The 25,226-nt window shown below is 42.8% G+C and overlaps 2 protein-coding genes and 1 non-coding gene across 7 annotated transcripts; 2 read left to right on the top strand and 1 right to left on the bottom strand.

The window, feature by feature from the left end:
• Window positions 1-644: 644 nt before the first annotated feature.
• Window positions 645-5,031, bottom strand: ACTRT3 (actin related protein T3). 2 transcript variants are annotated; one of them, XM_055125549.1, is made up of 2 exons: window positions 4,599-5,031; window positions 645-3,940 (listed from the first exon to the last, which is right to left on the bottom strand). In XM_055125549.1, exons 1-2 carry the CDS (start codon window positions 4,859-4,861, stop codon window positions 3,022-3,024), a joined length of 1,182 nt encoding a protein of 393 aa, XP_054981524.1. In that variant the 5' UTR covers window positions 4,862-5,031; the 3' UTR covers window positions 645-3,021. The 2 variants fall into 2 exon arrangements, with proteins under 2 accessions (XP_054981524.1, XP_004618942.2); XM_004618885.2 differs by having other exon boundaries at window positions 4,662-5,031.
• A 1,125-nt stretch (window positions 5,032-6,156) lies between these two features.
• Window positions 6,157-6,229, top strand: TRNAV-AAC (transfer RNA valine (anticodon AAC)). The gene has a single exon. It is a non-coding gene; the product is annotated as a tRNA-Val (tRNA).
• Window positions 6,230-6,914: 685 nt separating this feature from the next.
• Window positions 6,915-24,325, top strand: MYNN (myoneurin). 4 transcript variants are annotated; one of them, XM_055125546.1, is made up of 8 exons: window positions 6,915-7,940; window positions 8,772-9,068; window positions 14,330-15,120; window positions 16,320-16,479; window positions 18,735-18,826; window positions 20,156-20,239; window positions 21,734-21,820; window positions 24,059-24,325. In XM_055125546.1, the coding sequence occupies exons 2-8, from the start codon at window positions 8,803-8,805 to the stop codon at window positions 24,319-24,321; spliced, it is 1,743 nt and encodes a 580-aa protein (XP_054981521.1). In that variant the 5' UTR covers window positions 6,915-7,940; window positions 8,772-8,802; the 3' UTR covers window positions 24,322-24,325. The 4 variants fall into 4 exon arrangements, with proteins under 4 accessions (XP_054981521.1, XP_054981519.1, XP_054981520.1 ...); XM_055125544.1 differs by having other exon boundaries at window positions 6,918-7,940; window positions 18,648-18,826; XM_055125545.1 differs by lacking the exon at window positions 21,734-21,820 and having other exon boundaries at window positions 6,918-7,940; window positions 18,648-18,826.
• Window positions 24,326-25,226: the final 901 nt, after the last annotated feature.

The raw sequence follows: 25,226 nt of genomic DNA, 5'->3' as shown, positions 1-25,226 counted from the left end.
GGAAACCAGGAGGGCGACCAGCTGATCAAGTCATGGCTCTGGTCCCTCAGTGAGATCTTGGTGATGTCCGCCCCTCCTATACAGAGGAGAGATCACAGGCACTATCCCGAGGATATGGAAAGAAAGAAGAATGGTTTTGGAAGGGTGACAAACCACATCTGCCCAACCTCTCTAGTGGAAGGCCCTAAAGGCCATACATGATTCTCATCATTTAGGGAGGGATAAACTTTGTCTCCTCAGTTGTTCAGTCTTAGCGGAAAAAGACTAAGACCTTAGACTGAGTATGCCAGACTTGTGAAATCTGTGCTTGCAGTAACCTCTTTGGGGCTCTGCTTCTCAAGTGAATCAGGAGCACACAGAAACGTGCTGCATTATCCTGGAGAAAACCAGCAGCTGGACTTTGCTCAGTTACCCCCACAGGGTGGTTCCAATACTTACTGGAAAAAGTAGACACTTCCACGGGATGGATAGAAGGTTTCCTATCAGGTCTGAGAAGGCACAAGAAGTGATTAAGACTCTTCTCTGAGAAATAATTCCCGGTTTAGACTACCCTGTAGGTTACAGAGTGATAACAGTCCTTCCTTTACTGCAGAAATCACTCAACAAAGCGTTAGGAATAAAATTTTACATTTGGCTTGGAGACCTCAATCATCAGGAAAGGTAGAATGAATCAGACCTTGAAAACACAGCTCAGGAAACTGTCAAGAAACCTCTCAGAACTGGAGAGAGATTCTTCTTTTGGCTTTGCTTCGTGGGCACACTGCTCCTTCCACAGATCTGGTGCTCAGTCCTTTTGAAGCTCTCTATGAAAGGCCAGTATATTGCACTGCACTGCTTTTTTGGTTCAGAGTAGTCCTTGCTACAGAAGCATGCTCTCTTTCTTGGTTCTTTTCAACAGACTCTGAGAGATTTTGGCCAGCACATGTTCTGAGTCCCAGATGGCAACATGGGAACTTGATACTCTCCAGATACTCTATAGTGTTAAGACTTACAGGAGTGGAATTTAGCAACCAGGATGACAATCTATGTGGAAGGGACCATTCCGGATCCTTCTCTCTACTCTAATTGCCATTAAAGTTCCAGGAAATCCCAGCTAGATTCATCACTCTAGAGGAAAGAAATGGGTAGCTTCCACACAGTAGGGCACTGAAGTGCTGATAAAGGTAGCTCTTCATCAGTGGAAATAAATCTAGACACTAGCACAAACCACAAAGATAAGATGCATGAAGCGCAATATCTTGAAATATTTCTTCAAGGACACTAATTAAGTGTTCTTCACGTGTAAATAGTTTTGTGTCTTTCTATGAGTGTAAGGGATTTATTTATGCTTTCTATTTCTTTATATAGGAATACTTTTATCCAATCTTCCATGGTCCTAGTTAAATGTTTTTCAATTGTCCTTGTATAACCACGTCTGTCTCTTCAGAGTTACGGAACCCCAGTGAAAATTTTCTCCTTGGACACCCAGAATCAGGTAAAATGGCACACCAAGACATGGAACCCCAGTACAGACAGGGCTCGGACGTCCAGGATAGCTCAGGAACCGGCAGGGCTCAGACGTCCAGGATATCTCAGGAACTGGCAGGGCTTCAACGCCCTGATAGCTCAGACAGCTCAGGAACTGGCAGGGCTTGGACACTCAGGTAGTGACAAGGTGTTGACCACAGGAGTCTCACTCATATGTATGTGGCAGTGGCCAGAGTCTAGGAAAGCGGGGGCAGGATGACAGGAACTTTTGGGGGACAGTTGGGAGGCCCCGCACAGGGACAGAGCACAGGGATCTCACCCACATGCGTGTGGCGTTGCTGGAGATTGGGGAAAGCATACATGGGATAGAGAGCAGCACAGGAAGGGCCTGGCCTCGTTCACAGGAGGTGAGTAGAGTGTCTGGGACAAGACAGAAAAGTAGTTCACGGGACTGGGAGGCATCAGGGACAGGACCGTTGATGATGCTCACGGGTAAAAGAAAGGCCTAGACATCTGGAGAGGGACCCAGAACCATCTGCCTTTTTTAAACTAACTTTCAATCCTCTGGGTTTTGTGGTATGCAAATCTTTCATGCAATTCTCAAGAACCCACCTTTGCACTAACTATATCATCTTAATTTTCTTGTGTGTCCTCTTATATCTTTAATTGTTCAGATTTATTTACAGTTCCTGGCCTTTACCTTCTAAAAGCTGTAACTCTATAATAGTTCCATATGAGTTCTTCATTTTAATTTTTTAAAAGGAAGAGTTAATTTTATTCTCATTAAGATGGTGTGCACACCCAGTGGTGCTCAGGACTTACTCCTGGCTCTGAGTTCAAGGATCACTCCTCGGGGCCTCAGGGGGCTGTAGAATCATCCATGTGCAAGGCAAGCATCCTGTCCACCGACTTTCTCACCAGCCCCAGGAGTTCTTTTAATAAGTCTATTACCATGCCTTCAATTTGTTCATTCTCCTCTCTAGACCCTTATCTATTGCTTTGATTCTTTTCTGGATATCTGCCCTCTTCTCTCCTTTCCACTCCCTCTTCCATCCCTCACCCATTCTTATTCCATTTCATGATGATACCCTGCTATGAAATGTTTCCTCCTCCTAGCAACTGTCATGAATATCAACAAATCAGCTTTTGGCACGTATCATTCTATCACAAATTGATCTCCAAGATAAAGAGGCTGGAGTGATAGTATAACAGGTAGCATATTCGCCTTGCACATAATCAACCTGGATTCGATTCCTGGCATCCCATATGGTCCCCTGAGCACCACCAGGAGTAATTCTTGAGTACAGAGCTAGAAGTAACCTGAGCATCAAAACAAGAAAAGATCTTCAAGATAAAAAATGTCCCTGCCAATATTTAATTTAGTTCTACTAAATAAAACATGGTATCTCATGACATCACTGTGATTTCTCCCATTATAGACATGCAAGAGGCACGGGCATTCCAACTGAAATATTTTTGTTCTCCCAGAAACATATAATATCCAGTTTTATCACAAATACTCCAAATGCTTTCTTCTAGCCATTTTATCTGTACTCAGAAGCATCGCTGGTGCACTATGTTGGGTCCAACTTCTTTAAATTCTGCAGCAGTGATCCACATGTCCTGAAAAGCTGACAGGGATGCAAGAATAGACCCTCCCATCCACACGGATATTTTCCTTTCTGGGGGAGCAATAACCTGCACAGGGGTGTTAGCAGGAGCCAACTTTGCTACATCCTTAACTAGACGCTTGTCTAAGCCAGGAAAAGTGGTTGATCCTCCAGCAAGGATGATGTTGGAGAAGAAGGAACTTCTCAGGTCGGAATCACACTTCATTATACTGTTGAAGCACATCTTATCAATGCCAGGAACATCCAGGTTCATGAGTGCCGGACAGAAGAGGGTCTCAGGACAATGGAAGAGCTGGTCGTGGAGCTTGATCATCTTCCCATCAGGTAACTGGTACACTTTCTCTATACAATTTGGTTTCTTACTTTTTTCCTCTTCATAGTTCATTGTCACATAACAACAAGTTTCCTTAATGTTGGCAACAATCCTCCTGTCTGCAGTACTGAGCAGCATGATCCCATGGTCCTTCAGCAGCGTCAGGAGGAAGTTGGTGAGGTCTGTGCCTGCCAGATCTAGCTGCAGGACCCCGTGGGGAAGACAGTAGCCCTCAAAGATAGGGATGCTCTGGGTGACCCCAGCACCGGAACTCAGCACAAAGCCAGTTGTGAAGCCAGCAGCAAAGAGCGCCAGGACCCCCTGGATGGACATGTAGAAGGCAGGGACGTTCAGGTGCTCAAAAAACACTTCAGTGATCTGCTGCCTGTTGGCCAGTGGGTTGAGTGCTGGCTCAGTAAGCAGCACTGGTCCATCACAGGGCTTCAGCTTCAGGTTATGATCATACATATGCTTCCACATGTTCTCCATATCCCCCCAGGAAGTAATCAGGCCTCGCTCCACCGGGTAGCTGTGGGAAGAGCAACAAGACAAATGCACTTTTTCAAACTGGAGCTAATCCCCCACATTCATTACAATACTGCCAATAGGGTCAAGTGGGGAGCTCTGGAGAGCCCCTTGGAAACTGTCCCTTGGTGAGTAGTGAATGGCAGAGTCTCTTAGGAAAGCCATCTGTAACGCTTGCTGCTCTGCACTCTTTGCTGCCCATTGAAAAGACAGAGTTGGAAGGGGGCGGGGGACACAATTCTTCTATCAGTTTAGCTTAGAGACGAATGAAAGAACCCAGAGGCATGGCGAATTAAAGTGTTCTTAAATGAGCTTGGATTTTACGAACACTGACTTTAAGCGTTTGAAAACGTGTGGCTCTAAAGGAAGCGCACTCTGGGTATTCGGCACCTTGGGACTGCGATGACACCAGCAGGCTAGCTACCTCCTCTAGCTACTTCCTCTCCGCGTCCCCACTCCCGGGCCCCGCTGGCTCTCCGTGTCGCCCTGCGCGTGCAGTGGTCGCGGAGGCCTGGTGGCCTGCTGAATGGCGCGGGGCTGGGGGACGGGTGCCTGCGGGGCGGAGGACCGGGTACTTGCTGGACGGCGATAGGCGGGGGGTTGGGTGGGGGGGGGGGACGGGTACCTGATGGATGGACAGCGCGGGGCGGGGGACCGGGTACCTGCTGGACGGCGATGGGCGGGGGCACGGGTACTGCAGGGCGGCGCGAGGCGGGGGCGGGTACCTGATGGACAGCGCGTTCCTCCGCTCCTGCGCCTGATCGCCGACGTACAGTTCGGGCGCGCCCTCGCTCGTCAAGTTGTGGCCTTTGGCGCGGCCGATGATGTTCGGGTAGACAAACTGGGGCTCCCGAGACCCAGCCAGGCCCGCTTTGATGACTTCCGAGCCGTTGTCGATCACCACCGGCACTTGATAGTAGCTCATGTCGCTGCGGCCGCCGCTGCCCCGGCCGCGGGAGGCGTCTGGAGGACTCGGTGCCAAGGGCGCTGCGCAGCGCTGGGGCCGGACGCGGGTCGCCGTGATGCGCGGGGCCGCGGCCCGAACGCCGCGTCACAGAGGCCCGGCCCGCCCGCCGCGCAGCCCCCGGCCCGAGACCGCCGCCCCCCGGCCCGAGACCGCCGCCCCCGGCCCGAGACCGCCGCCCCCCGGCCCGAGACCGCCGCCCCGGCACCCTCCGGCCAGTCGAGCCCTCGCCAAGTGGCTCCCAGCGATCGCTCCGGGAGCCGCAGGGGGAGTTTTATTTTCAAAGCCACAGAGTTCGGGCGAATATTTAGGGCACGGGGAGCCCCGGGCGCGCCCTGGAGACGGGAAAGGCGGGAGACCGGGCCGGGAAAGCGTCACGGGGAGGACACCCGGCCCGCGCTCCTGAAACTCAACCTCGCGAACGGGAGACGCCAAGGTCTTAAAACGTTTGTTACTATGTTATATACTGGAACTCTTGTGGTTTCTAAACAAAGTATACGAAGGACCAAAATGTTGGGGGATAGTGTGTGTGTCTTACGTGACAGTAAGTAAACTCCACCCGCCGTCACAGTATGTAAACTCATTCTCAATCCTGACTTAAAAAAATTCTAAGCATAAATAGGTCTGCCTCTTTGCAGGGAAAAAGAAAATGAAATCTCTAAGATCAGTCCTTATGAAGTACAGGTTAGGAAACCTTAGGTACTAAAGATTGGTTTTCGGAGTCCGAGTTTCTGCCCTCAATTCTGCACCCCCGCAAGCGCGCGCGGTAAATCTCCAGCGGCTCTGCAGCCGCGGGCGGGAGCGCACAAGCCCTTTCCCTTCGCTCCGCGGAGGAAGCCGGAGCGCAGCCGGCGTGATAGGGGAGCAGCTGGCTCGGTGCTGCCGGGCGAGGGGCAAGAGAGGGACCCACTCAGCAGCCCCATCGCGGCTGCAGCTCCAGCTCTCCCGCACCATCACCAGAGCGGGCCTGAAAGAGTAAGCGGTGACCTATCCGCCCCACCAGCCTATCCCAAAAGGGGGGACGACCAGGGCTCCTGCTTTACACAGCGGCGCCTAGTTTATTCTGAAAGAAGGTGCATGCAAATTTCAGCTCCCCAAAATTTTAGCATTGTTTAATTGGATCTTTAACTGGTTTTTATTTGTATTCCCCTATTCTAAAGCTGTATGCTGTATTCATTTTGCATTTAAACTTAAATGAGAACCACGCCGCATCACACAGATTATAGGGAGCATTCGGAAGGCTCTGCAGCGGCTGGGTTTCCGTAGTGTAGTGGTTATCACGTTCGCCTAACACGCGAAAGGTCCCCGGTTCGAAACCGGGCGGAAACATCTTTTTCTCTTTTGCTAATACATACCTCCTCTAGAGGAGATATTTCGATATTGTTATCTTCTGAAAACACTTGTCTGGAAACCTGGGGAGCTTGGGTGTGATTCATTCATCTGGCAGAGATTCGGTACCCTTCCACGTTCAAAAAAAAGTCCAGGTTAAAAATACATCAACATTGAACTCACAAGCTTTTACGGAAAGAATGCACAGCCTGAAATAAAACTAGAAACTCAGACTTGTTCGCCTTCTATCGCTGTATTACGTTTGCTTCCCGCCAGTTTTTCCCATGAGATGATGATCTTCGTTAATTCCAGACCATGTTTTATTCTTTTCCCGTGTACTTAGGGGTCGCGCTTTAGATCCAAGGAAACTCAAATATTTTTGAATTACGAGACAAGTTTTCAACAAAAAGTGGAATGAGAGGAAGTTAAACTAGAAAAAAATGAAACAGCTAGCCTCAAAATTTGCAACATAGACAAATATACTCATAAACACGTACTTTTATTCATAAATAGAAATTTTAGAGAACAAAGGAAGTTGTAAAGAAAAGTTTGATGGGGGGGAATCTTGAGAAGGCAATTTAAGTAGAAATTGTTTAATATAAAGTCGCGAATAAATTTCCTGTGGTATTGACAAATTTTAAAGAAAATGCTATTTGTTTGGAATAGATTTTTGAGTTTTATTGAAATCTTACATGAACAAGAAATTGGAAATACAAATCAAAGAACAAATTGTTACGGCTTTGGCGTTTAAGCCAAACAAATTTTGAAGGGCAAATTTCAAAAAGGTGTGACGTTGTAACAATTCTAAAACAAAGTTAACCTACTTCTCGGAATGCAAAACATACAATCATATGTTAAGAAAATGCTATCTTGTGTTTTTGAGGTGACGTCTACGGACTTCAGGAAAGAAACCTCCCTCATACATAAACATGATGTGTTCTACTGTTTTAAGGAGAGGAGGTAAAGACGTCCGCTTCAGGGCCAGCATCCTTGCACTCACTGTAAGATTTCTGAATCCATAGTTATAAAAACCTTTCCAGTCTAGAATCAGGGGCTTTCCCGGCAACCACGGCGCACGCGCCTGTGTCCTCGGGCGTCGCTCGTGCAGCGCGCGGGCACAGCCCGCTAACGGGTAAGCGGGTCTAGGAAACTACACGTCCTTCACGTAAACAAACCCCGGGATCCCCCGAGCTTTCGGGCACGTCAACTGAAAAGGGGTGATGTAGTCTCAGCTCAAGAATTCCCCAGGCACTGAGCAGGTCCCATTCTGGGGGCCCAGGGGAGGATGAGCAACTACAACCCCCAACATGCCGTGCGCACTTCGGCCCAGGAAAGGACGCCACGGGGTTGCCCGGCCAGACGGCGAGGTCGCCCCGAAACAGGCTTAGCACGAACGACTTCCAAGTCGATCGACTGAAATACTCGGACCCCGAACGACGGGCGTTTCAGATCTGGCTTTTTGGGTCCCCCCCGGTGACGCCCGCGGCTCTGGGCGGGGGGGGGGAGGCCAGCCCGGACCTCCTGGGCAGTCGCGTTCCAGGGCTGGAATCCGGCTCGGCCAAGCCGGCGTCGGAACTCTTAACGCCCCCGGCCGGCCGGCGCCGGAAGTGACGTTTCATGCCGGAAGAAGGGAAAGGCGGAGTGTGGCGTGCTGACGTCCTCCCAAGATGGCAGAGCGAGGGTGAGCAAACTGTCCTCCCTTTCACTCTAGGTGAGTTCTGCTTTCGCCCCCAGCCCCTCTACAGGCACCGGGCGTTTGGGCAGGCAGTGTCTGGCGTTCCAGCTGAGGGCAGGGTGGAGATGTCCACTGGGAGGGCTTGGACGGGACGACCGTGCCGGTGGCCTTGGCCACTGGCCCCACGGTGGAAATCCGCGGGAGTGGGAGCTGGGCGGAGGGCAGGGCGACCGCGGGGACGGACCGCTGCCGCTCGTCACTCGCCGGTGCCACCTGGAGTCTGGGCAGGGGAGGAGTGGCCTCGGGACGGGGGGCGGAACCGCTGACGACTCCCGCCGGCTCGCTCTCCGCCCACTCTGCACCCCCTGCGCTTCGGAGCGCTGGCAGGCCACGTGGGGACCGACGGGTCCCCGTGCCTTGGGGGCTCCTCGCAGCGACTCCGCTGCAGGCTCTGCCCAGTCCGGCCCAGGGAGCGGGGAGGGATGGTTTGCTTTTTTCTTGGTTCGTCCCCGTTTTGTATTTTGGGGATGACACCCAGCGCGAGGCGCGGCGCGCACCCGGCTTCCCTGGGATCGCTGGGCGGGCTCCGGGGAGGTGCCGCCGCCGGTGCCCGCGCCCGCCCCGCTCTGTAGTTACAGCGAGGGGAAGTGTTCGTGTCCAGAGGGTGCTAGAAGCCGAGATGCAGCCTAGCCAGGCGCTTGATCCCGAAGCATTTCGAGCACAGCTGTTTAGAATGGGGCGGGGCGGGAGTCAAGCCAGTTCATGTTACATGCCTGGCCCTCCCCATCCCCCCATCCCAATTGCTGGGGTGAAACATCTGATGAAGCTTGGCGATATTGATGTAGATGGTTTCATTTTGTCTTTTAGAACAGGAGCGAACTTCTGTTCTGATATCAAAATGCAGTACTCGCACCACTGTGAGCACCTTTTAGAGAGACTGAACAAACAGCGGGAAGCAGGTTTTCTCTGTGACTGCACAGTGGTGATCGGGGAATTCCAGTTTAAAGCCCACAGGAATGTGCTCGCCTCCTTCAGTGAGTATTTTGGTGCCATCTACAGAAGCACTTCTGAGAACAATGTCTTTCTTGATCAGAGTCAAGTGAAGGCTGATGGATTTCAGAAACTGTTGGAGTTTATATACACAGGAACATTAAATCTTGACAGGTAAAGTACACATTCTCACTTTCAACAGCGAGTCAAGTAGTCTAGAGCTAAAGTATCTTGGTATTCTTTTGTCCTTAGTCCAGATATTCAGTTTAGGTTTTTTTTTTTTTTTTTTTTTTTTAGCCACGCATGGCTTTGTTCTGGGCTTATTCCAGGCTCTGCTCAGGGAACCATATATGGTACCCCAGATCAAACAGGTTGACAACATGCAATGCCAGGGACTTACCCTCTGTACTATCTCTCTGGCTCTCCTAATGGATTTTTTTTTTCTTCATTCAGACAATACTTAAAGGGAAGGGAAAGCAGGGAAGTTCTCATATTCTCACGGTTCTCCTAAAGAACGATTCTTTTCCCTATCCCCACAATGCTTTTTTTTTTTTTCTTTTTGGGTCACACCTGGCGATACACAGGGGTTACTCCTGGCTTTGCACTCAGGAATTACTCCTGGCAGTGTTCAGGGGACCATATAATGGATGCTGGGAATCAAACTCGGGTTGGCCATGTGCAAGGCAAATGCCCTACCCCCTGTGCTATGGCTCCAGCCCTCACAGTGCTGTTTTAAATAAAAAGGGCAGTATCGCTTAATTTGTGATGAGCAGCCTGCCTGCTTCCCTCCTTCCTTCCTTCCTTCCTTCCTTCCTTCCTTCCTTCCTTCCTTCCTTCCTTCCTTCCTTCCTTCCTTCCTTCCTTCCTTCCTTCCTTCCTTCCTTCCTTCCCACCCTCTTTCCCTCCCTCCCTCTTTCCTTCTTTCCCTCTCTCATACCCAGCAGTGATCTGGGCTGATTCTGCAATCAGTGATTAGTCCTGGCAGGGTTCAGGAGACTACTGGGGTGCTGGATAGAATTCAGGTTGGTCACAAGCAGGGCAGGTGCCCTGTCTGCTGTGCTGTCACTCTGCTCCCCTTGTATTTCATAACCAAGAAAGCAGAAATGTAAATAGAACTAAAAGCTTGTTTTTGATATATTCTGTTCACTAAAATAAAATCTGTGATTTTATTTTTTGTACCCCCATTCCCAGTCACAAGTAACAATGTACAGGACCTCTTTCAAATCTTGATTCAGGACAACAACTTTATTGGAGTATAAATGACTTCATTTGAGTCTTTATGTGTTGATTAAAGGAAAGAGTAGGGCCAGAGGGAACCAGAGAGAGAGAGTACTGGAGGTTAGGGGCATATCTTGCACACAGTGAGCTTGGTTCGATCCCTGACATCACATATGGTCCTTAGAGCATGGAACCAGAAGTAAGTCTGAGCTCCACTGGGTTGAGGCCCCAAAAGCAGAAGATAAATAAAGGAAAATGTCATAGATGAATCTGATATGATAAATTGACCCAATGACACAGACGTATACAACTGTTGGCTCACACTTGCATGTGGCTTAACTAACACAATTTGCAGCATAGTGTACATGTGTTAAATTTGCGTGTGACTCATTTATAGTACTTCTGATTTAAACATCCAGAATATATAATGTAAAATAACCAAAACCAGTGAATTTTGATTGATTATTCAGTGGTTTTCTGGAAAGGTTTGAATTGATTTGAACACACCAAAAAGTATCTTTGAGCCTTCATGCAAAGAACTGTTGTGGAAAAGCCAGTGTCTTGTCCAATCTGGTTCTTTTTTTCGTTTAGGTTTTGGGCCACATCCGGCAGTGCTCAGGGCTTACTCTTGACTCTGCACTCAGGGATCACTCCTGGCAGACTCTGAGGACCATATGGAGTGCTGGGGATTGAACCAGGGTTGGCTGGGTGCAAGGCAAACACTCTACCTGCTGTATTATTATTATGACTCCGTCTAATCTGGTTTTTTTTTTTCTTTTTGGGTCACACCTGGCGATGCACAGGGGTTACTCCTGGCTCTGCACTCAGGAACCACCCCTGGCTGTGCTAAGGGGGCCATATGGGATGCTGGGAATCGAACCCGGGTTGGCCGCGTGCAAAGCAAACGCCCTACCCGCTGTGCTATCGCTCCAGCCCCAGTCTAATCTGTTTTGATACTAACGTTTTTCCCAGGGTGCTGGAGCCAGCAAGCCACAAATGTAACTGAAGACCTAATCCAAAAATAGAAACTACATAAAATTTAGTGATTAAGAAAGCAGGAAAATGAGTTGATGTATATTTGTCAAATTACTTGGTCAAATCTTAGTCCTAATAGCTCTGATCTTGGACAGATTTCTTTAATTTTTGCTTTTTTCATCTGTATATAAAGTAGGAATTATAAGAGATTTCATAGGCATGTTTTGAGGATTAAATGAATCATGTAAATAATTTAGTCATATACCTGACAATATGTAATGATTTTCAGTAACTGTTTAAAAGTTGGCAAGCAATGTCACTTTATGTTTATAAACAAAATTCACATCAGTTGTTGACACATGCTGATTAGTTAAGATAATTTGTATGAATTACTGTTTTGGTACTGAATTAGTGTGTGACTAAGTGCTGTTTGTATTAAAGGCTATTTGACCGTATTTCTTCTGTGGTGTATTTTCTGAAACATTAAGCACAGTTATAATTAAGTTATAGCATAAAGTTGGTTTTCATTTTAATTTTTTAAAAAAAGCTTTTTGGGTCACACCCAGCGATGCACAAGGGTTACTCTTGGCTCTGCACTCAGGGATAACTCCTGGCGGTGCTCAGGGGACCATGTGGGATGCTGGGAATCGAACCTGGGTTGGCCGTGTGCAAGGCAAATGCCCTAGCCACTGTACTATCGCTCCAGCCCCTTGGTTTTCATTTTAATGGTTTCTCTCATCAATAGATGATGGATAGTACAATTACTAATCAATTAAATATATACAATAAAGTGCTTAAGAAAGTATTTTTAAAGAGCAGTGATACTGTGTACGGTTTAACATATTTTGCACTGAAGACAGGATTGTCTCTTTGGGGCATTTGTGTTTTATCTTTGCAAATAAAGAATGAACTTGATCACAAAGATCATCCCTTATATATTCCAAAATTATAGCCACGAGCCATAAGAAAGAGTGTCTTTATGTTTTCTCTTTCTTTTGGTTTTGTTTTGGTTCTCAGTATTTATTCACTCCTGGCTCTGAGCTCGGGAGTCTCTCCTGGTGGGCTCAGAACCCTCTGGGGTGCTGGGGATTAAACTGGATCTGATGTGTGCAAGGCTTTATCTGCTCTACTATCTTCCTATCTTTTCTTAAATGTTTTCTTTAGGGGAAAGCGTCATTTAAAAATATACCATGTTCCAAAAGTTTATTTGTAATATATTAAGTAAATTGGATGAGTTTTCTGGAGAATAAAATGTCTCCTAAGCTGGTAGTTAAGTTCACAAACTAGCCTATAAACGTTCTTGATACATAATAAGCTGAAACATTATTGCATGTGTAATTATTAAAAATTTGTACACCCCTTGTAAATATTAAGCATACTGGTGGCAAAAAAAAAGCATACAAGTGTCATTTTAAGGCAAAGGAGATTTAATTAATTTATTTAAAAAAATTTTTTTGACGTTTAATTTAATGATGATAAAATGGTAAGGGTTTGTAGGTAGATTTCTGAACGCTGTATACCTCCCAAGATCTCAGAGATTCATGATTCTAGTTGCTTTTAATTTCAAGTGTTATTTTTTTAACGTATAGTTATATTAACAGTACTGCAGTCTATTAGCTATGATTTTAAACCCTTTGTCTGTTTGTGTGTGCCTATTCATATAAGAAGCAAAAAGAAAAATTTTTCCCTGTAGCACTGCACTGTCGTTGTTCATTGATTTGCTCAAACAGGCACCAGTAACGTCTCCACTGTGAGACTTGTCGCTGTTTTTGGCATATTGAATGCGCCACAGGTAGCTTGCCAGGCTCTGCTGTGTGGGCGGGATACTCTTGGTAGCTTGCTGGGCTCTCCGAGAGGGATGGAGGAATTGAAACCGCCCTACCCACTGTGCTATTGCTCCAGCTCAAGTTTCCTGGAGACTTAAATTTATACAAGTAGGAAGATTACATGAAGTGGTAGAGGGGTTTGTGTGTGTGTCCGTTGGGGGTGGGGGGCACATATGGTGTGCGGTGTTTAGTGTTCTAAAATAACTGAAAAATGTATGGAGCATGTATTTTCAGTGTATTTTCATGCTGAATCATAGCTAAAAAATTTGAAGGACCCCAAGATGCTGACTTACCATATTTATTTCAGTTAATCCCTAGAGCAGTATTAGGGATCAGACCAGCCATTCTCTACATTGTATAAATTTCCAGAGGCCAGGCACTATTTGATATCTTCTAATTACTATACATTACTATACATGGTAGAGACTCAGTAAATAAAGACTAGAACTTTTAACAAGATGACTTAAATAATTCTTGGTATTTATTTATTTATTTTGGTTTGGGGGTCAGAGGTGGTGGTGCTCAGGGCTTACTCCTGGCTCTGCACAGGGATCACTACTAGCAAGACTGGGAGGACCATGTGTGGTGCTGGGGTGGAACCCTGGTGAGCCACATGTAAGGCAAGTGCCCTACCTGCTGTACTAGGTCTCTGGCCCAGATCTTTCTCTAATATACAGCTTTCCAACTAATAGGTTGACATTAAAAAAAAAAAGTGGAGGAGAGAGGAGGAGGATTACTAAGGGAGAGCATCGCACATCTTAAGACTATTATTCTTCCAAAAGTAATCACAGGACCAGATGCATGGCCTCATTCACTGGGAGTGTACCAGAGATACAAGCACAGACACACTAAATCTGAATTTGTAGATGACAAGAACTCCAAGTTATTCAGATGCACAAGAAAGAAAGCCCAGTTAAAAACTCTCATAGGAGCATAGGGAGGAACAAGAAACTTTTGTTTTGGGGCCACATGTAGCAGTGCCCAGGGCATATTACTGGCTCTGCACTCAGAGATAACTTCTGGAGGGTCTCAGGGAAACTTGTGGGGTGTTAGAGCTCAAATCCGAGCCAACCAGGTGCAAGCAAGTGCTCTCTCTGCTTACCGTCTTTAGTAAGTTTTCAACAGTCATATTTGTGCTCAAAGTGTTTTTTAAAAAAGCCAGAAATGCTAGCATTTATTTTTCTGTAGTGATAGGCCACTATTGAAAGACCATTATTTAGTCTTCATCTTCTGAAAACTACCTTTTTTGCTTAACCATTATGATGCATGAATTTCATAATTTGTTCTCTTGGTTTTGCCCATCTTTTTATTATTCTGCTTCATTGGGTCTTTAGAAGGCATTGGAATATGTGAATCTCTGTTCAAAAACAGTTTTTCTGTGGTCAGAATACTGTCATTAGCCTTGTTTCCTTACAGTTGGAATGTTAAAGAAATTCATCAGGCTGCTGACTATCTCAAAGTGGAAGAGGTTGTCACTAAGTGTAAAATAAAGATGGAAGATTTTGCTTTTATTGCTAATCCCTCTTCTACAGAGGTATCTAGTATTACTGGAAATATTGAATTGAATCAGCAGACTTGTCTCCTTACTCTACGGGATTATAACAACCGGGAGAAATCAGAACTACCTACAGATTTAATTCAGGCAAATGCTAAACAAGGGCCTTTATCAAGAAAGTCATCTCAAAGTAAAAAGAAGAAAAAGGTTCTTAAGTCCCAGAAAACTGGGCAGAATAAAACAGTGCAATATCCAAGTGACATTTTAGAGAGTGCATCTGTTGAAATATTACTGGATGCAAGCAAGTTGTCTACCCCTGTCATAGAACAAGTTGCACAAAGAAATAATTCAGAACTGGAGTTGACATCAGTTGTGGAAAATACTTTTCCAGCACAAGATATTGTACAGACTGTTACAGTGAAACGAAAACGTGGAAAGTCACAGCCAAACTGTGCTCTGAAAGAACACTCTATGTCTAATATAGCCAGTGTCAAGAACTCATTTGAACTGGAGAGCTCTGGAGAAGAGCTGGATCAGAGGTATCCCAAGGCCAAGCCAATGTGTAATACATGTGGGAAAGTCTTTTCAGAAGCCAGCAGCTTGCGAAGGCACATGAGAATTCATAAAGGCGTCAAACCTTACGTCTGCCACTTGTGTGGAAAGGCATTTACCCAGTGTAACCAGCTGAAAACGCATGTAAGAACACATACAGGTAAGACAGTTTTCTGGCATGATAAAATTCTTTTTATATGAGACTGAAATCATACTTAAACATTAATTTTTATTGAATCACTGTGAGATAGTTACAAAGCTTTCATGATAAGCTTTAGTCATACGATGATCAAACACCCATCCCTCCACCAGTATACATTTCCCACCACCAGTGTCCCCAGATCCCTCCCTGAAATAATACTTTTTTAAGAGCACATATCAATAATGTATACCTTGTGACCAAAATTTGGTATATATTTGTAATTCATTAGAATACTTTTCTTTTTTTTTTTTTTTTTTTTTTTTTGCTTTTTTGGGTCGCACCCAGCAATGCTCAGGGGTTACTCCTGGCTTTGCACTCAGGAATCACCCCTGGCGGTGCTTAGGGGACCATATGGGATGCCGGGGATCGAACCCGGGTCGGCCGCGTGCAAGGCAAACGCCCTACCCGCTGTGCTATCGTTCCGGCCCCCTAGAATACTTTTCATGTTAGATGGTTGAACTTTTTTGTGATTGAACAAGTATTTAATGAATTTTATTATAGCAGCTACTTCTGAATTTCTAATATATGAGTAATTTGGACCATTTTCTCTCATAATTAAAAATAGCCATAAACTTGATTCTAGCATATTAAGTATTTAACTTAAAACCGATAAAGCAAAAGAGATCATTAAAACTTGGGCCAGTTCTTAGATTTCTCCATCACATATCACCCTCTGTTTTCTCAAGTTGTAAGTGTCTAAACATTTATTAGAATTACATATTCCTTTCTCAGCCATTTTTACCTTTATTGGTATACTTAAACTTATATGTTTTAGGATGTGCTATGCATTTCTCTCACTGATCATATTTCACTATAGTGATTTGGGAAACACTAGTTTCTGTTCATTCTGTGTCTTTAGTAGTTAGCCAGAAAAAGATTCTTAACCATGCCAATGATAGTTCAATCCCCAGCACCGCATTGATCCCCCAGGACCACCAGAAGTGATCCCTGAGTACAGAATTTAGGGTTAGCCCTGAAGTACTTCCATTTATGACCCAAAAAGCAAAATAAGAAAAGAGAGATACTATTTGCTATTTTACTTATAGCAGTTTCCCAAATACCAGTACTTACCTTTGACAGGCCTTTTGAAGCCTTATATGGTTTATTGCAACTAGAAATACCTTCTAAGTAAATATATATTTTATTTGTTCCTTCAGGTGAAAAGCCATACAAATGTGAATTGTGTGATAAAGGATTTGCTCAGAAATGCCAGCTAGTCTTCCATAGTCGCATGCATCATGGTGAGGAAAAACCCTATAAATGTGACGTATGCAATTTACAATTTGCAACTTCTAGCAATCTCAAGATTCATGCAAGGTAAAAAAACCAAATGAGTTGTTTGGACTTTGAACTTGTCTTCACCATAGTCTTATAGAATAAACTAGTATTTTAGAATCCAGGACAGTAAAGTTCTAATTGTAGTTTCACCACTGACACATTCAAGGAACATGTTGACTGTTGACTGAAGGAGCTGAACAACTCAGGGAAATGATCAGAATAGTGACAGCACCTCCAGATGCCGTAAGGTTTGTAGGCCGTTACAGCGCCATACTCGAGATTAAGAAATAAGTGAGGTCATCTTGCTTGAATTTTTAAGAGGATCATACTGGGGAAAGATTGTAGGGTTCATGAGTGGGAGCATTGTGACTAGTTAGGAAACTATGTATCAGTGGTTTTCAACCTGCTCCACAGGCTAAAGACAACCTTATTCAATTTAGAGAACTGGCTTGCAACTACCCACCTGATCATAATTGTAAAAAGGTTGAAAACCACTGCCATATGATTGAAACCCCAAGTAACGGTGGTAATGAATTGGGACAGATATTAGCAGTGGAAGAGATAAGTAGTAACTAGATTCTCGAAGTATTGTAAAGGTCGGTGTCACTGTCACTGTCATTGTCATCCCCTTGCTTATTGATTTGCTCGAGCAGGCACCAGTAATGTCTCCATTGTGAGACTTGTTAGCGTTTTTGGCATATTGAATACACCATGGGTAGCTTGTCAGGCTCTGTCATGCAGGCGAGATACTCTTGGTAGCTTGCCGGGCTCTCCAAGAGGGGCAGAGGAATCAAACCAGGGTCGGCCACGTGCAAGGTGAACACCCTACCCGCTGCACTGTCGCTCCAGCCCATTGTAAAGGTAGAAAAAAAAATTGGCTATAAGCGATGAAAGAAACAAAATGAGTCCACGTTTATGGACTTGAGGACCTAAAAAGATGGAATTATTATGAAATGAAATTGAGATTTGTGGATATAGCAGTTTATATAGGAATACATGGATTTAAGAGCAGAACTTTGAAAATGTTGAATTTAAGGTGACTGTTATACATTTGAATGGAGATATAGTTAAGTATGGTGTTTAAGGGACTGACTAAAGCTGAAGATGTGAAATTGCCAGTTATTAGCATATAGATTTTTTTTTTTTTTTTTTTTTTTGCTTTTTGGGTCACACCTGGCGATGCACAGGGGTCACTCCTGGCTCTGCACTCAGGAATGACTCCTAGCGGTGCTCAGGGGACCATATGGGATGCTGGGAATCGAACCCGGGTCGGCCGCGTGAAAGGCAAACGCCCTACCCGCTGTGCTATTGCTCCAGCCCCAGCATATAGATTTTTTAAAAGCCACCATACTGGATGAAGTCAGGAAATGTGAATAGAAAAGACATTAAAGAGTTCCGAGATGCTAATTTAAGAGTTCTCTGAGATGTGCCAGAACCATCAAAGATACCTAGGCAGAAGTAGGTCATCAGTACCCTTGAAAACCAGCAAAGTCTAAAAGAAAAACTTTGCAGAAGAGAAAATAAAAGTACAATAGTTGATAAAGGAAGCAGGGAAATGGAGAGCCAAGTGAGGTCAAGGATTTTTAATTTTAAAGATGGAGTACCATCAGTATATTTATATGCTGTGATCTAGTGGGATGGAAAAAACTGATGTATGAATATGCAGGAGTGATAATGTAGATAGGCAAGAGAACTAGTATTTCACTATGAATTGAAATTATTAGATTCAGTTCCAACACTTCATATGTCCCCTTCATAGTAAAAAGAAGGGAGGTGAGCAATTAAATACGCTTATAGGTGGTGATGCCTCTAAGTTGTAAATTGCAATACTGGAAATTTTCTTCTGATTGCTTTTTTCTCAATAAAATGTAAAAAGGACGTAACAGAGAATGAGGATGAGTGAGGAGGTACTAGAGGCAAGGGTTTTTAGAAAAGTGAGAGACAACAAGCAAAAATAATTACCCATAGAATTAGGGGTACAGTTGAACTAACACATGGTAGCAAAACTTTTCATCCTGATCTCAGAAGTAATGTTTTGGTTGCAACCAAAACCTTTTGACAATAATTACACTAAAACTTGACTTCAAATACTTAGCCTGTTAAGATAAAATGAAATTAAACACTGCATGCAAATTTGTGTGAAAATGCTCATAGGGATCGATCCCAATTATTTTGTTACTTTGTAACTTCTATTTAATTACTATTAGGAAGCATAGTGGAGAGAAGCCATATGTCTGTGATAGATGTGGACAGAGATTTGCTCAAGCCAGCACACTGACGTATCATGTTCGTAGGCATACTGGAGAAAAGCCTTATGTCTGTGATACCTGTGGGAAAGCATTTGCTGTCTCTAGTTCTCTTATTACTCACTCTCGGAAACACACAGGTAAGAATTTTAAATGGAGAATCTGCTTAAAATAAGTTCAGATAGAAAAAGGGCACTTAAGCCTTTACCAAAAAATAGAGAATAGACTTAGTAGTTATATATCTGCTGTTGTGTTTGTTCTTTAGCTTTTTGTGTTAATAACTTTAAAATTAGATATAAAAGCTGACTTATTTTCTGGGTTTTTTTTTTTTTGTTTTTTTTATTTTGCTTTTTGGGTCACACCTGGTGATGCACAGAGGTTACTCCTGGCTCTGCACTCAGAAATCACCCCTGGCAGTGCTCAGGGGACCATATGGGATGCTGGGAATCGAACCTGGGTTGGCCGTGTGCAAGGCAAACGCCCTACCCGCTGTGCTATTGCTCCAGCCCCTGACTTCTTTTCTTTTTTTTTTCCTTTTAATTTTTTTATTTTTTTTTCCCTGACTTATTTTCTAAGAGAGCAGATTGGGGGTGAAATTTTTGTCAGTTACGCAGATTAAAATCAGGTACTTTTGAAACTATAAACTTAAGACATATTTTGTGACCTTTCTCTTTTGGCTTTTGAGCCATGCCTGATGGTCCAGCTCAGGGGCTTACTCCTGGCTCTGTGCTCTGAGATCACTCTGGCAGACTTGGGGAAACAGATGGAGTTCCCCGGGAGAGAACCCACATTGCCATGTGCAAGGCAAATAGCCCACCTGCTGTATTGTCACTCTGACCCCACGTATTTTATGACATATTTTATGTTTAGAAATACATATTTCTACTTAGAAATTTGTATACATAAAAACATATTTAGAAAGACCATACTTTATTTTCCTTGGAAAAAACTGTAGTAGAGTTAAGGGATGAGGATGTGTTTAGGTAGGACATATGTTTTTATAACTTCTTAGGATATAATTATTGCATGGAAATTCTTTGTTTTGCAAAATAAATAGATACTCAAAAGCAAAATTCGGTTTTGAAGCAAATTCTATTAAAAGATTTTCAATTTTTGAAGTATAAATTTTTAATAATATTTCCTAAATGATTTTATTCTTTATTAATATTGTTTATAACAAGAATTGAAATATCAGTTGCTGAATTTACAGATTTTAATCATTTGAAAATTGAACTTCTTGTTGACTCATCTCTATAACGATAGTTACAGAAGTAATTACTATATGAAAAGCAGCATTTAGATGAAGTATCAAATCATTACTAATTTTTATTGAAATTGGATCACACAGAGAATGCCTTTAATACAATAGCAGTTTTAATTTTAATTGCATTTTTAGAGTAGCTGACTTTTGATTAATTGAACTAATATTATATTGGTATAGTACACTGCTGTTTTTATTTTTCATCTAGGTGAAAAGCCCTACATATGTGGTATTTGTGGGAAAAGTTTTATTTCCTCAGGAGAGCTCAACAAACATTTTAGATCCCATACAGGTCTGTATTTCGATAGAACAGAGTTTTTGTTCTCTCTGATTTCTTTTTATGTAAACCAGGTCTTTTAAACTTTTGTATACTATATAGTATCTAATCATAATATGCATATGGTAGTATTTTAATGTGTATATTTATGTTTTAATTTGGGGGCAACACCCAGCTGTGCTCAGGGCTAACTCCTGGCTCTACTTGAAGGCATCCCTTCTTGGGTGACCAGATGGGATGCCTCGATTCAGACTCGGGTGGGCTGTGTATAAGCCAGCATCCGACCCACTGGACTGTTTCTCTAGCACTGTATAAGTATTTATTTTTTAAAAATTGTTTTAGTTACTTATAGTGTAATTAAATTTGGTTAAGAATTGTGTAGGTTTTCTAAAAATTTGCCAGATAGTTTGTTTGCTTGGGGGCCACACCCTATGGTGCTCAGATACCACTCACTCCTAGCAGTCTTGGGGACCATATGAAGTAGTCAGGGATCAGACTTGGCGAGCTCTATGCCTGCTGTACTATTTCTCCAGTGTCCACAGATGATTGTTTTTAACTCACAAAAATATACCAAGAAATGAAAAGGAATATAGTTCCAAGATCATATCAAATCATATTATTAAATGGCCTGTTGTTTGCAGGTATTGGGAATAGAGTTTAGTATGAGATGTTTATTATAAAAATATTATGAAGAAAATACTGAATATAAAAAAACATTTTAAAGGGACACATTTCTTTGAAATGTACTATGCTTATCTTTTTGTTTTGGGGCCATGCCTGCTCAGCACTTAATCCAGGTTCTGTGCTCAGGGATCACTTCTGGTAGTGCTCAGGTGACCGTAGAGGATGCCAGGGATCGAACCCAGATTGGCAGTGTTCAAGTTAAGCTCTACCTGCTGTACTATCTCTCCAGCCTCACCTTGTTCTTATTAAAAATGTAGATATTCCTTGTAATTTGTATCTAGACTTGTGGGAGCACCTAGTACATATTTTATATTTATCGGAAACTTTCCCGTTTTCATAAGCCTTGTTATATGTTATAAAGCATCAATTCTTAATTTAAAAAGAATTACAGCTCTATAACATTTTTTTGTCAGCATTTTTAAGGATTTTCTAATTCATAAGCTACCTAAGAAGAAAAACCATAATCACACTTTTCTTCCCTCTTCTTTACTGTACTTGTTAGCCAAGGTTTGGTACATAATTGGTACCCACTGGATATCTGGTAGAAACAAAAAAGTAAGTTTTTTAAGAGTAACTTATTTTTCAATTTGAATTTTATGTTCATGAAAATATAATTGACCCCTGGAATAGGGGTGCTTTTTATATAAAGGAATACCTTCATAGAAATTATTTCACCGTATTAAAATCAAGTAATTAAAATGGAAATTTGATACTAAACTTAAGGAGTATAGTTTCTGCCTTATATTGATAAGCACTGACGATTTTGCTTTAGCTGGCAACTTCTAAAAATGGTTGAAATTTTAAGCCTTTTAACTTGTTTTTCAGGAGAAAGACCATTTATCTGTGAATTGTGTGGAAATTCTTATACAGATATTAAAAATTTAAAGAAACACAAAACAAAAGTCCATTCCGGTAAATGCTTTTTGGGGGCGGGGTGGGGGGAGTTGTTTGTCTTGGGTCTCTGCAGCAGTGCTTGAGCGCCCGGGGCCCTTGCAGTGAGAGGCTCGGTTGGGGGCTTGGCCCATGCTGCTTATAAGCTGCCAGGATCGCCCAGGCCACATCAGGCAGTGTTCAGGGGCCCGCCGGGACCTGTATGGAAGGCATGTGCTCAAGCCCTTGTAGCTCTTTTCCCCAGCTCCCAAACACTTGTGTTTAAAGAACAGTTGGTACTGTTCCTTAAAATACGCATTCTAAAAATTCAAATTAGATAATATAGTTTGTGAAAAAGTTATATGAGGAGCATAGATTTGTAGTTTACAGATAAGCACACTTTGGATTTCTTTTTATATTGACCTCATATAAGAATTCTTGAAGTATTTCTTTCCTTAAACCAACTAATGAACCGTTTCAAAAACGAAGGAATATATTAACTATGTGTCAGGAATATTTGAACACTAGTTCAGAACTATGAGGAAACTGGGAAATACGTAGCCCCAAGTTGTTTTATAAAAAAAGGAAAAGCCAGACTACAAAATATTGAGATTGTTGTTCAAGATGAATACTTGAAGAATTTTGTTCTGTGCTTATTACCTTTTTGTGTCAGAATGTTCAGTTTCTTCCAGTGTACTGACAGTCTGTGATTATCACATCCCCAAACTGCAGTCATTAATTGAACAAAGGTTTACCAGTTGACATAATTGTGCAGGTAAATAAAGTTAAGCAAGGTCAATTGAATCCTGTCTTCAAAACATGTAATCTGGCATAGGAGAACAGGTATCTAGATAAGTAATTATGATTACAAGACTGATAACAGGGTAGGAGATTAAACCCTTCTGAGGTTAGTGTTGGATAAGACTTAATTGTAGGGAACCCACAATGGAGAATTCAAAGAATGGAGATGGGGAAGAGGGGGTCTAAGCAGAGAACACCAAGAAAAGCACAGGTTGGTTGTTTTTGTTTCTGGTTGAGCTGAAGAGCACTCTGGCAAGAGTAGATGATTTATCGGTTTTGGTTTTGGGGCCACACCCAGTGCTGCCCTTGTCCTCAGGGTAACACCTAGCATCGCCCAGGGAACCCTGGGTGGCACTGAGGATCGAACCGGGGTCAGCTGCTTGCAAGGCAGAACCTTAACCTTTCCCCATATAACTATCTCTCCTGCCCTAGAGAATGATTTTATAAAAGCAAATATGTAACTGTAAATAATGAATTAATATTTGATTGTAAGATTGAAATTAACATTAGTACTTTGGAATAGCAAGAACACGATAAAGCTGGTGGCAAATGTAATGTCAAAAGTGCATTTATAGGGTCTGGAGAGATAGTATGGTGGGCATGGTGCTTGCCCCACACCCAGCCGGCCCGGGTTAGATCCCTGGCATCCCTGATAGTCCCCCAGGCACAGCCAGGAGTAATTCCTAAATGCAGAGCCAGGAGTAACCCCTGAGCATCATAAAGTGTGACCCAAAGCCAGAACAAAACAAAGAGTACATCTTTGGTCTGTGGAATAATTACTTCCTTGAATAGACCATAATTTTTCACCTCTGAAAATATATAAAACTGCCTCACCTTGAACTTGATCTCACAGTCTAGTATGTGCTACTCATTTATTCATTTGATGAACAAGTAGAGTGTTTGTTATGTATAGCACTATTAGTATTTTGAAGGACTTAAAAAAGTGTAAATTCATTTACACTTTAGCTCCAGAAGCAGTCTAGGTGGTGACACATCTCAGAATAATGTCAAATAGTGATAGTAGAAATATACTTCAAAAAGCTGTAGATGGAAAATTGATTAACACCCTCACCTTGGTCTAAAATGATCCAGTTTGTTTTATTTTTATTTTTTGTTTTTTGGGCCACACCTAGCTGTGATTGAGGTTTATTCCTGTCTCTTACTGAGGGATCACTTCTGGCATCGTGCAGGTGGATGGAACCCAGATCAGCCATGCTCAAGGCAGACGCGTTGCATGCTGTGCTATTTCTCTGGCCTTTCAGTCCATTTTTATTATGGAATTATATGATTGAACCTTATCATGAGGACCCACATTAGATTTGTATATAAAATGAGCACGGCAGGGGGAACCACCCTCTTTAAGTTCAAGTGTGGAGGTCTGAAATGCAAACGCCGAAAATAGTAAAAATATTTCATCTACTTGGGGGTTTTGTTTTGTTTTTAAAAATAGTGTAATTTGTTTTCCCCCTTCCATATTAGGTGCAGATAAAACTCTGGAATCCAGTGTAGAGGATCATACCTTGAGTGAACAAGATTCCGTACAAAAAAGTCCTTTATCAGAAACTTTGGACGTGAAGCCTTCTGATATGACTCTGCCGCTAGCTCTTCCCCTTGGGACTGACGACCACCACATGCTTCTGCCTGTCACAGATAATCATTCTCCTACATCAGATACACTGTTGAGATCAACTGTGAATGGGTACTCAGAACCACAATTGATTTTTTTACAACAATTATACTGACTTTGTGAGAAATGCAAATTTGATAAAATGTTCTCTAGTAGTAAACATAAACATCTCTGGTAAGGTGCATATATTCATACTCAGTTGCCATTCAGTTGAGTTTATTATTTTTCATTCACTGAAGTAAAAGCAGCTGATACTGCATCGTATCTGTGCAATGCTTGTTTTGACTTTTGGTTTTTATATTTAGGTTATATATGCAATCTTTTAAGGATTGAATTGTACTGTTTTGGATGGATAAATTTTTATTTTCTTTTAGAGCTGTCTTAATTCCATTTTTATTTTGAAGTTTCCTTTTATTTATCTAAGTGGGATCTGTCTGTTTATGTGATTTGTTTTCTCTTTCTGGGTCATACCCGGTGGTGCTTGGAGGGACCAGGCAGTGCTGGGGTCAAATCTGGGGCTTCCACATGCAAAGCATGTACATCGGCCTTTTGAGCATCTCTCTGGCCTCTTATGGTTCAGTTTTGACCTATGGGATTGTTTTTTCCTTCTCAAATTTAAGCAAACTCCAGGGTAATATCAGCATGAGAGTGAAGTTTTTTTATCTAGTCTCCATAGACCAAAACAGAGACAAGAGGGAAAGTAAAATTTAGTATTTTACCTAAACAAATTTAGGTACTGAATAAGAATTGTGCTGTTTCTCTGTTAGTTTGTTCTATTTAAAACTTTTCAAAAGAGACAAAAGAGAACTTTCCCCTGACAGAAAATGCTGTATGAATATTTGTTTAGAACTTGATATTCTGGAGAAAAATCTTTTTAATTATTTGAGATTGCATTTTCAATATGAAATTTAAATAGATATTTGGTGTTTTTTTTATAAAAAGTTTCAAAATTGATCCAGTTTATGTTTTAATAAATTTCTAGATTACTAGAGATGAAAATATACTGAGTTTTGAAAGTTT

The sequence above is a fragment of the Sorex araneus genome, chromosome 2, assembly GCF_027595985.1.
Source record: "Sorex araneus isolate mSorAra2 chromosome 2, mSorAra2.pri, whole genome shotgun sequence".
NCBI lineage: Eukaryota > Metazoa > Chordata > Mammalia > Eulipotyphla > Soricidae > Sorex > Sorex araneus.
This window is presented reverse-complemented; position numbering and strand designations above follow the sequence as displayed.